Source organism: Pezoporus flaviventris, unplaced genomic scaffold, assembly GCF_033815535.1.
Source record: "Pezoporus flaviventris isolate CSIRO_AGI_PZ_B2104156 unplaced genomic scaffold, CSIRO_AGI_Pfla_v1 ptg000037l, whole genome shotgun sequence".
NCBI classification, from domain to species: domain Eukaryota; kingdom Metazoa; phylum Chordata; class Aves; order Psittaciformes; family Psittacidae; genus Pezoporus; species Pezoporus flaviventris.
Genome location: NW_026892585.1, coordinates 14,926,821 through 14,938,918, shown reverse-complemented (window position 1 = coordinate 14,938,918; position 12,098 = coordinate 14,926,821). Strand labels below are relative to the sequence as shown.

At 42.9% G+C, this 12,098-nt stretch overlaps 1 protein-coding gene across 1 annotated transcript; it reads left to right on the top strand.

Annotated features, from left to right (window-relative positions):
• Window positions 1-7,740: 7,740 nt before the first annotated feature.
• LOC133275062 (cytochrome c) lies at window positions 7,741-10,578 on the top strand. Its single transcript, XM_061464795.1, has 3 exons — window positions 7,741-7,891; window positions 8,952-9,128; window positions 9,288-10,578. The coding sequence occupies exons 2-3, from the start codon at window positions 8,960-8,962 to the stop codon at window positions 9,431-9,433; spliced, it is 315 nt and encodes a 104-aa protein (XP_061320779.1). The 5' UTR covers window positions 7,741-7,891; window positions 8,952-8,959; the 3' UTR covers window positions 9,434-10,578.
• The last annotated feature ends 1,520 nt before the right edge of the window (window positions 10,579-12,098 follow it).

Genomic DNA, 12,098 nt, shown 5'->3' with positions numbered 1-12,098 from the left:
GATTATTCAATTAACCCACAGAGGACCTGAAGAGGGAGCAAAATACCACTGTGTTTTTCAATGAGAGTTTTTTCATTGCAGCCTCCTAAACCATCCCATTAAGAGATCAGGCATATTCCTCTCTCCCTTCAAGCAAATCACCAGAATAGAGGAGACTGCCAGGATCAGACACGGAATATACGCCTTGAACAGAACCGTGCTTCCAGCTAGTCTTATCCACTGGACTTCCCTTTACAGAAAGAGATATGAGGAAAGAATCATGGCAGAAACACAAATGCCTGATTACTTTATTCATGTGTTAGATCCTCAGGAGGCCAGTCAGGACACAGTGCCCCAGAAGTGCACTATTTTCTGTGCAAGTATTCAGAGTACAAAGGACACCGTTTGTACTCTGAATATATAAGGATATAAGGAAATAATGGGGTTCTAAAGAAAACGATGTGAAAGGAGTCAGAGAGCTTACTTTCCATAGAAAGTGGGAGGATATTCACTTTCTATCCCACCCTTAACACACCTCAGAATCAATCAGACTTTTGGTTCTTAAAACAGAGATAATTAATGAGTTTATTAGTACACAAAAAGAGTGCAGGAGACTATGTAAAGGATTTAGTACAAAAGTAACTAAGCAGAATAGTAACAGATGAAATTTAAAAGTGAAGTATGAAAAAACATGTTTCAAAGACTGTTGAAGACAACTCAGCCACAAACGGGTTTTTAATTAGTTGTTACCTACTGGAGGAATGATTTCAAAGTAAGTGCAGACTCCTGCCTTTTGCTCTGCCTCTAGCACTATTTAGAAGAGACTGGTGTTAAGCTGCAGAGAAGAAAGAATATTATGTTATTTCATAATCTTGCATTTAGTTTTTGTTCACCACATTTCAGAGAGAAAAAAATATTAAAAATGGGGGGTTAGTTATGCCCAAGAAAGACTTGTGAAATATGAAATTAATTTTGGGGGAAAAACAAAACCCACAACTAAACCAAAACAAAACCCACCACACAAACAAACAAACACCACAAGCAAACAAACATAAAAAACAAACAACCCCAAAAACCTATAAGCTGTAATTTAGCAATGAGTACATTTACAGCAGTAGAGTTTCATCAGTCATTTGTATCATGTATCTGTGAGCTCCTGAATGCAAAAACTTTGGGACATTTTGTTTGGTCGAACTGATCAGACAAAAGAAGAAATTTAGAAAGTATGCTTTAATTTACTTGTTTAGTTTTCTGCTTGGAATATGATGAAGGCAAAGATCTTAGTATTTTTATAAAAGACTTAGAGCACATCCTAGCAGCATAAGAAAAGCATCTGCAATGCTAGTAGTTTGGATTAAGTGTTCTCAGTGCTCTGAGACTTCATGCTTTAGGATAATAAGCTCATCCTTGGTAGTTTTTAGTGTCTCCAAAGCATCCAGCACCGATCATTGTCGCAAACAGTGCTAAACCCCTAATCTGCTCTTATATAACACCTGACACCTTCCTAAAGTCATATGTAAAAACAAGCAGACAGTGAAGTTGCGATGTTAAAGCCTGATTCTAAAACTACCAGCCCTGCAATTACAAAACCCTTGAAAACTTGACACAACAGGCAGCAAAAATAGCATAAGATCTCCACAGGGAAGAATCCTACCTCTTCACTGCCAGAAACATCCCATGGGTGCTATCACTTGCAGCAGTGATTTCCTCTCAGTGAAGGCGACCTATGCATCTATGAATCATGAACATGTTCTTATGACTTAGTAAGGCTTCATATTCAACTGCTCCTCCTGCTGCTATGCACAGAACCCCCACAGCTCTGCAGAGAACTGGGTATATACTTAGAAGCATTAAGCCTGCCATAGCATACAAGTTTTAGATAGAAGAACATAGCTAAATTTGCCAATATATGGCGTTATTTCTACTTACATTATAAACAGTTTCTACTTTGAAAATCCTCAGGTAAGCAAAGCTTTCATTTTTAAGACTCTCATCTGAATAGCGAGGCAATGCAAGTGTTCTTATTTCATGAAAGGTTCTCCAGTCTGGCCTACAGTTTAACTGTGGAGGCGTTAGTAGATTACATTAGATTAGCATACCATCATTACATAAGGAAGCCCAGCCATACAAATCTCTTTACAAAAGCAGTCTTAATTTGGAGCTTTTCTCAAGTCTAAGTTGACGCTTGGAGACTAATTTGACAGTATCTTCATTAAAGTGGCTGCAGAAGTACTTCTTCCTCTATGGCTTGGATTATTCAGAAACTAATGTCCCAACTGATCATGTAAGTGAGAAGACAGTATTCTTTCACTCCCACAGATACACACAGCAAAGGTATTATCACAGCAGGTAATTGTCATCCCCTCCAAACAGGATACAGCTGAAATTCTTCTGTTTGATTCATTAGAAAGAAAAAAATTTTTTTTTTAATTTGAAAATGTGCTATCTTTGGAAATGGTTTTAAATTTAAAGAGGGAGATTTAGATATTAGGAAAAAATTCTTCCCTGTGAGGGTGGTGAGGTGCTGGCACAGGGTGCCCAGAGAAGCTGTGGCTGCCCCATCCCTGGCAGTGTTCAAGGCCAGGTTGGATGGGGCTTGGAGCAACCTGGTCTAGTGGTAGGTGTCCTTCCCCATGGCAGAGGGTTGGAACTGGATGAGCTCTAAGGTCCTTTCCAACCCAAACCATTCTGTGATTCTATGATTCCTCGCCTCCTAAAAATAGAAACTGAGGCCAGTAGAAAGTACTGGTCTTGCAGCATGTTTTTTGTCAGATGGAATCATACTCACAGACAATGCCCAAGGACATTTATTATACCTCCACTATGTTAAGCTTTCCAGTAAAAATAGCAGGAGACTAGATTTAGAGTTAAAAACATAATGGATTTAATAAACAGATACCCTTTAATTTGTTGTTCAAGTATTGAGCCCTTAAAGTTCTTTTCCAAAAGCAACAAAACTATGTTTTTAAGATGAACTTCTGGCAAATTGCTAGGTCCCGAATCTTTCAAATGTGAATGTCCTTGTGAGTTAACTTGATTAACTTTGGCCTTGAGTCCAGAAATGGTCTTCTTTTAAATTACTATCTTGGATCACCTGTCTTTTTAGCCTACTTTCACTACAGGCACTGGCTTATAAGGATTCAGAATGAGTTTTTCTGATAGTAAAATAGAAGTTGAGGCAGTCCTATCCTAGGACAACTCTTGACACTTGCAAGTCCTTTTTTGGTATTCCACACTTCACTGCAAATTACCTGACATCATGCATTTATGTTTTGTACTCACTACTCCTCTAAACTCATTCAAAAAGATGCCCCTGTTGTGTTACTTGCCTCAAACCATGATCAAAGAAGTTGTTCCCCACACTTCTATCTTATAGTGAAGTCCAAGGCCTCATTGTACTCTTCTGTGAGTCTACAGGTAACTAGACATCTATCAGACTACAAGCAGCTTCTAGAACAAATGCTTCAGCAGGGTATTTCAGTGTCTCAACACAGAAAAGACAGGCACTGAGTCAATATGCTGAGCTGGAGGTCTGTGTCTAAGTTGACAAAGAGTGACTCTGAACCCTGGATCTTCTTGATCTATCCAGCTCCCCACCAGCCAGATGCTGGGAATGGCAGGGGCCTTTTCCTACACCAGTCTTGGAGACACCTCACCATAAAAATAGATCTACATACCTGTGTCATAAATCCACAGTGTCAAATAAAGGACAAAGTACTTTGCTATTTTTACACCTGGTAAATTCATTAGTAAATTTATCAGTAAGTCATGGCATTATAAAGGTTGTGTGACTGATTCAGCCATGAAGTATTCTGGCAATCTCCCAGCTGTTAGCTCTGGCTGGATTGGCTGGTGTCGCTCTGCCTGTGCTCCCTGTCAATTTTTTGGTGCTTACTGCGATGGTGAGCAGCATTGCCTCACCCTGGGCCTAACTGGAGCCTACAACGTTCTGGCCATGCAATTCTCAGCCTCTCCCCTCACCTGAAACCTCTTATAGTAGGATGTCTTGGTATTTTCCCCTAGTGTCAAGTAGTTGCAATCACAGCCCTACAAAACTCATTCTCCAAAACCACAGCTCTGCCTTCATCTGCTAAGATCAAATCCTTCAATGGACACTCTGCACTCTGGGGTGCAGAAAATACTTCTATATCCCATTCCCAAATATTTAATCTCTATAGCACACGCATGTGATGATGCCGCAGCAGTTCTTTTTAGTTTGAGAATAGCTTTCATGTTTTCAATAACAACAAATATGCATTGAATGCAATCCACATATTAAAAAATTTAAGTCATGATGTTGTCAGAGACAACTGCACAAAGCATAAATATGGTGCCACAGGATATTACTACTAACAGAGCTTAAAATAAAACCAAAACTTCCTTGATGAAAGAGTTACAGAAAAGTAGATGCTGTGCATAAATTTAGCTTTGTCTTAAGAAGGAGCCTAATACGAAGTGGTCCCGCAGCACCTCAGAGACTCTGCCTTTCCAGCTGTTTCAAGCAGTAGCACATTTAACCTTTCTGTCTTAGACTGTATAAAACACAGCAAACAGAAGAGATTAGAGGCACACCATTCATCAGGCATTTTTATTCACTCTTCAGTTTATAATGTTTCCATCTTTGTTCCCATTTGGGTGAGCAGGCTCCTGTCTTCCATCCAAATGCCCTGTTAAAAGACATGAATAACATAAAGCCATCAGTACATTTCAAATGACTGGACTTGCACTGTTACTGTGTTGAAAAGTAACCCTCAAAGCATACGTTTGCCACTACAGAGTATTTCTGAAGGGTGCTAGCATCAAGAACTTTTCAACACCAGCCTAGAATGACTCTTTCATGTCGATAAACCAGGCTTTGAAAAAACTACGGTGAAATACACCTTTCTCTCGAACCATTTCATAGGCAGAAAAAAAAAAGAAGTGCGGGTCTTCTGGACAGCTTCAGTACAATTCAGAAACTACAATGGTGCAAATTAGTCAGTACTATCTTGAGATGAGGTAAGATTTATGACCCAGATCATAACTCAAGGTTTTTCTTAAAACCAGCTCACACCGCCGTGACTGCAGCACAAATCAGGGACTCATCAACACCAGCACAGTTAGCTGATAACTAGTAACAGCTCAAGCTTTGTCTTATTTCCCTACAGTAAGAGGATGAAAAGAGGCCAAGGTACTCAAGCACCTAATCCCTGATGATTTCGACACAAGAAATAGGTTGTGAGGTATTTGTCAAGGACCAAACAAGAAATTTACCATGTAACAGACAGGTGCTCCTGAGTGACAGTCTAGGTCTTTAACAAGGCCATCTTTCTTCTTGTATCTGCAGTGTACCTTTTAAAGAGAAGTTGCTGGCTCTTTTGCCATGTTTCCTTTCGTGTTAGACTTCGCACATTTGGTTTATTTTTCCTTCCTTCAGGACATGAAGCAAAAATAAATTACATAGCAGTAATTCTGATTGCAAAATAACTGCTGTTCCAGCATGTAATGGTCTGAGGTAGTAAAAAGACAAAAGCATTTCAGGTGTAACCACAATGAATAACTGAAGGACTAAAATATGACCCTTCTAGGCAAACCACACCAAATCTAATGAATGTTAATACATGTAGGAAAATCACAGAGCATTGAAAATGAGCCCTGGGTCATTTTAGTTTGTTCCAGCAATTCAAATCCACAAAGCCAGAAAAGCCCTGACTTTGAATTTAGCATTGCCTCTGGAAGTCACACAACATACTCTGTGCCACAGGGGAAGTCATACAACACGTGCAGGATTCACACGTATATACACTACAGATGTTTGTATTTAGCAAAGAAAGGTAAAATTTCACTATTTGTCTGTCTTAACAACCACAGAATATTTCAAGAAGTCAAATACTGAGCGTCTTGAACTACACCCTCTTTCCTGCACCTTCTACTTATATACCAGTTCTTAGCACTGTCTTGCTTCAGATTCACACTTAGTAAAGCCCAAACAGGCTAAAACAAGTAAGTCAAGTCCTCTCCACTTGAGATACTTCTTAGTGGTGAAAACACATCTTCTAAACTAGTTTATTTTTATATCAGGCAGAACCTCAGCTTCCACTAACAATACAGTCTGCAAACCCACAAAATCATTTGTATCATTCACACCTCCATGGAAGGGTATTCCACCATGCCTGCTGGCGCTCACTCACACAGCAGACATCTGCATGGTCAGGCGTAAGGAAAAGCAGACAACAGTTTGTTTTACAGGCTGATTGTTAGTACACTGATCTTCAGTGCTGAAAGCCATTCCACTGTCTGGAATTCAGATGCAGTTTTCAACAACAGCTTCCTGGAGAAAAATTAATGTAACATAGCTACAGTGTCCTGGAGAAAAATTAATGTAACATAGCTACAGTGTCCCTCCACATGCATCAGAAAGGTTAACCATGAAGTTCAGCATGCAATGCTCAGTATGGAGCATATATACTTAGAAGGCAAAACCCAGCAGAAATCAAGAGAGCTACAGAAGCTTGAAGTCTGCCTTCTGTGAAGAAAGGGAAAACCTTTGAACGGATTCAGTGCCCATCAGTCCACAGTAAATGCTTAAAGAAGCTTAGGAATTTACACTGCTATAATTTCTTAAAGCAGCTTAAAAGGCACTTTCAGCTCCTTCCTCTTAAAGATAAGAGAGACCAGGGTCTTATCACAGGTCTTGGTATTAGTTACAAACATCTGACTCCTAGAATCATACAAGACATGGAAGCCTTCCTAATAAAATTACAGTCCTTACAATCATGGTAGAAAGTCTGAAAACATGAGTAAAGTGCACCATGAAGGCTCAAAACCAAACGGGGAATAAAAGAAACAGTGAATGCCTTTAGTTTTTAAACTGGTATTTGTTCATTCAACCTTGTGATTCCAGGAGTCTGAAATGATTTGAGATCTCAGCTGAGCAACAGCCGGAGCCATCAAGATGCCCACTTAAAGTGCTTCCATTGCGCACTCACTCACTCACTCCCCATGAAGTACAGGAAGTTAGGTGTGTATCATAAGCAAATTAGCTTTATTGTGGTAAGTGTACTGTCACGAAGATTACAGTGATGTGAAAGTTGAGGAGCGGATCAGTATTTTATATGCGCCTTGTGGTGAAATGTTTCACAAACGTGTGTATCATGGCCTGGACACCGTGAGCACTGGAAGAAACACAAAGTAAGAAGTGACAATTTAATGGACACCCTTATGAATTGCCTCTGATGAGGCTTCACCCTGTCCTCATTCCCCTTTCCTTCACGCTGGCACCTGAGGTGAGCGCTGCTCCACAGGCAGCCACAGGAGGTCACGCAGCCCCGCTCTAGCACAGCACGGGCGCACGCAGGGAACTGAAGCATGTTAAGCGCCGGATTCTCGCAGCGTTACTGCCCGCAGCTGAGGCAAACAGCTCACTTCTCTTGCCCATCGGGTATGTGTCCCCACACGAAGCCCTGTTACCGGCGGGGCAGCCCTGCGCTCCGCACCCCTCAGGGCAACCACCGCGCTCCCCCCGCAGACTGCCACAGCCAACCGGGGTAACGGGGCACTACCGCTCTGCGCATGCGTCCAGAGCCCACCTCGCTCCCGCCTGCCCCATCGTCCTTCTGCGCATCAGCGTTACGTATGACGCCATGACGTAGGGAGTTCGCCGGTCTCAACCTACCCCGCTAGCGAGCAGCGCCGTGACATCACTTCAGCGGACGGATGCCGTAACCAATCAGAGGCCTAGAGGCCGGCACTCGATTGGTTGTCAGGCCGGGAGTGGTGGGCGGAGTGCCGGCTTAGCTTGGTTGCGGCAAGCCCGGGTTACATAGGGCGGGGTACGGCGTGTCCTTGGGCTCAGCGGCCGGACGGTGCTGGAGATATCGGGCTTGCCGTCACCGTCGTGGGCGCAGCGTCAGCAGGGCGGCCGGTCAGGCAGGTGCGGGCGGGACAGGCCCGGGTCGGCGCTGGGCTCGACTGGCTCTGGGTCCGGATGCGGGCTTACGCCTGTCGGCGCGGCCCAGCGGAGCCGTTATGTGGGAGCGGGGCGGGAGGGCTGCGGGACGGGGTGGGCAGTGCTTTCGTCTTTCTTCGAGGCGCGGTTCCCGCCTGCGCGGGCCGAGGTGAGGGAGCCTGGGGCCGCGGCCTAAGGAGGCGTCCGGGGCGCGGCGGAAGGTCACGGCGAGGCCCAGCGGCCGCGCGGTGGGAGCCTGCGGCCGGGGAGCCGGAGGAGTGCGGAGGGAACTCGGCCCGCCCGGGCTCTGCCGGCCGGGGGTGGGTGGCGCGGCGCGGCCCACCCAGCGCGCCCTTGGGTGAGGCGGCAGCTGCCCCCCGGGTGCCGTGCCAGGGTCGCGTCGCTCGCCTGGAGGGTGGTCCGGGGCCGGGAGCTGACTTCCCGCCTCAAGGTCAGGCTTTGCGGGGTTGAGTCGGGCCGCGAGGTACGGGTGCCCTTGGGAGCTTTCGCCGCACCGCGTGCAGATAGCGGCGCCGGTGGCAGGTGTTCGGGGGCATGTGGGCCCGAGGCGGGGGGAGCCGGGCGGCTTCGTGCTTGCCCCGGCCCCTTCCGAGCAGGGGTGCCGGTGCACTTTTTCAGCGGGAGAAAAGTGTAAACGGCCCTGACCCTTTATCCAGGGTTATTTATGACTGGGAAACTTCCCTGTTATAGATACATAGGCTGCATGTGGAAGTCGTGTTTAACGAATGCTTCAGCAATTGTCTCCATGCTGTTTAAGTGCCGTGGGGCAGTTACTTTGGGGGGGGGAGCTTTTCCTGCTCTTAAAGCGTGTTTATCACCTTGGTGCTTTTTACATAGTCTAATGAATCAATTCTAATCTTCACACCCAGGAGTTAAAGCTTGTGGATAGAAAGTGTGCTGGCGAATTACTAGGCTGGTGGGCCATACATACCATTTTATAAACTATTAGGATGCTTTTAAAGCTCCTGTTCAATAGGTGACCTTGAAATTGCGACACTGACTTCCGTGTGTGTTCTTGGTCTAGTGCTGAAAATGGGAGATATTGAGAAGGGCAAGAAGATCTTTGTCCAGAAATGTTCCCAGTGCCATACAGTTGAAAAGGGAGGCAAGCATAAGACTGGACCCAACCTGAACGGCATATTTGGACGCAAGACTGGGCAAGCTGAGGGCTTCTCTTACACGGATGCTAACAAAAATAAAGGTAAGCTTAGAGCTGCTTGTCTGAATCACTGGGGACAAAAACGTTCAGTTCTTGGGTGATACTTTCTGAAGCCTGACGAAAAGTGAAATAACATGGAGGACAAGAACATAAATGTTTGTTATTTTAAAGTCATTAACTATCTTTTTTTCTTCTCTCTAGGTATCACCTGGGGTGAGGATACTCTGATGGAGTATTTGGAAAATCCAAAGAAATACATCCCAGGAACAAAGATGATTTTTGCTGGTATCAAGAAGAAGTCTGAGAGAGCAGACTTAATAGCATACCTCAAAAGTGCCACAAAGTAAAAGTTATCTGCTGCCTTATTTATTTCACAAGGGAGATGGTTATGGAAGTGTCTGTGATGAGTTTGGTTTTTAAACTTTCTATTTTTACATATACTGTGTCTAACCTTAAAATCTGTCTCGCCCATCAGATGACATTGCTCATGGTGGGTCACTGAAGTACACTCTTGTTTGGCAGCCATTAACTTAATGGAAACTATGTAATTGGGTTGATTTAAATGACAATGTTCAGTCATTCTTGATCATAGAATTAAAAAAAATATAAATAAACATTTCCTGCCTCTTCATTGTTTAAAAAAAGTATATAAATAATCAGATGAATAATTGTCAACAGCATAATAGCTTTGACAAGCCCAGCTACTTCAGGGTGGTTTTTGGCATCTTCCACCAGACATCTTCGGTTACATTACTTTAAAGATTTAAAAAAAACAAAACACCCAAACTGAACAGAGCAACAAAAACTTTTAAAAAACCCAAATAAACCACCCCAAGATAATATTTTTCTAAACTTAATCAGTGCTGAGTGTTGTGGTATATATTAATCTGTCTAAAGCTTGCACTAAGAATGCAATAACTACATCTGACTTAAGTACTATTTGTGAAATGGCAGTTGTGCTCAGCCCCTTTTCTTTTATCTAGGGGAAGCATGTTACCTAATTTATCCAGGCTGACAGCTGCATGCACCAGTAGAGTACATCTCCCCTTCAGAAACATCTGCAGTTTTGAAATGTGACTGAAGCCACTTTGTTCAGTAAATCTTTCAAAACAGCCATTCTTAGTGGAATGAGTAGAACAAGAAAGCATCCTTGGTGCTAAAGACCAAGCTGAGTGTAATTAAATCTTCTTAATCCAGCACAAGTGTTCACGTAAAATCTATTGTTACAGGCAATTTCAGATGAAGGGGTGCCAGAAAAATGTGCTGGTAGACTGAAGGGAAAGTCTTTCTCCATGCCTGGCTGTAGCCAATGTCATTACTTCTGAAGGTTCTGTTTTGCACAGTGTAAAGTGGTATTTTTAATGTTTTAACTGCATTTTTTTTCATACCAAGTGAATTGTTCAGATGAATGTATTTACTGTGTACCAACAGTAAGACATAACTCGGAGCAATCAGTACTGTAAAATTAAAAAAATAAAAGTTGTTTGCTGTATGTGTCTGAAATTCAGTGAAAAATGGGTAATGTAGACAGTAGTTTGGGCATCTAGCTTTCCATCACTAGGGAATAAGACAAGCAGAACCTTACCATGAAGAGAAGTATGGAGTTGGTGTGAGAAGTACTTACACATGTGGCAAAGTTAGAAAGTATTTTTCACTAGAATGAGCAAAGCTGAGCTCTTTCACTGTTTTTAACAGCACTTTTGTTGTGTTTCCGTGAGTGTGACAGGCAGAAAACTCAAAAGTAGCCTGAAAGCTGTAGCAGTGCTGTATGATTGCATGAGTCTGAGTCATAACAAGTTATAACATTGTGCTTAATGGCTGAGGTGCAAAGGGCTGTTACACAGAATTAATGAGTGAAAAGAATTAAGGTTTCAGTGAACAATGAAACAAGTTTCAATGGTTACTAACCCTGTGTGTTGTGATTTCCTGACTAAATACACAAGCAGAGTTTCTTGCAGCCTTAGTATTAACCAGCAGCTCTACTAAAGCTTGTTAAGAGATAAACTTCAAATTGTAGCAGTATACTACTGTTTCAGTTTTCAAAAGTGGCATAACACCTTTATGGCTCTGCAGAACTTATTTTTCACTGTGCCAAGTTCCTGGTGGAGCAGTTGTAGATACAGAATGTAACCTTGCCTGGCTCTGCAGTCCTCTGAATGATTGGGGTGGATTGCATGGAGAGAGTTGTGACACTTTCTGTTCTGTCAGCACCTTTATGAGATGAAAAAGGACTGTGTAATATCCAAGCTGCTCTTCTTACCTAGTTGAGCTGGAGAAGAAACAGGCTGTAGAGAAGAGGATTTTGCAGTAAGGTGGCATTTAATTTTGTACAGGCAACAATTTGCAAACAGGAAGTTATCCATCAGCAGAAAAACTTAGGAGAAAGCAGAGTGGCCCTTTGCCCAAAGTAAGCAGAGGACACAGTTCAGCTTGGCTTGCTCTATCTACCTCAGAAACCTCAGTGCCAAGACTAGTGCAGCTGATACATATCACTGAAGATGGAGAAAAAGGAACTTTTAAATTCTATCCTGGGGATGCATCTTTCTTTACATTTCAGGGAAGAAACTCTTCTGACCTTCAAAATTTCATCTTAACTACAATTACAGGCCTAGACAGCAACAGCTTAAAACATTTTTTGTAGTAGATGGCTAGCAGCCATTTACCACTGGACAAACACAACAGTATATTCTACTAGTGGGTCAGCAAAGTATATTGAAATGAAAGGTTAGATTATTACTTGTTTAGATAATACAAGTGCCTGGGTGTGCTTTTTGGAAGGTGGGAGGGAGGTGTCCAGATTGGTTGTGGAATCAAGCTTTAGTTCTTTCTAGTTTTATAGAAGTGAAGGTGTGCTTTTGTTTTATGAAGAAGCCTTTTAGTGTTTTTCTTCCCGGTAGCAATACCAGTCTAGACTCTTGGCATTTCAGTAGTTCCAAATTAGGGAATTAGGATACCGTTGCCAAACATTGCACCATCCTGTAAAAAGTGGTTCTTGGCTACTAGCTCACAGAT

What these genes read in the sequence shown, in the direction of transcription:
- LOC133275062 (XM_061464795.1), top strand. Translation starts at nt 8,960, where the DNA reads ATGGGAGATATTGAGAAGGGCAAGAAGATCTTTGTCCAGAAATGTTCC. An exon ending in GGATGCTAACAAAAATAAAG is followed by an intron (nt 9,129 to 9,287) that starts GTAAGCTTAGAG and finishes TCTTCTCTCTAG; the next exon opens with GTATCACCTGGGGTGAGGAT.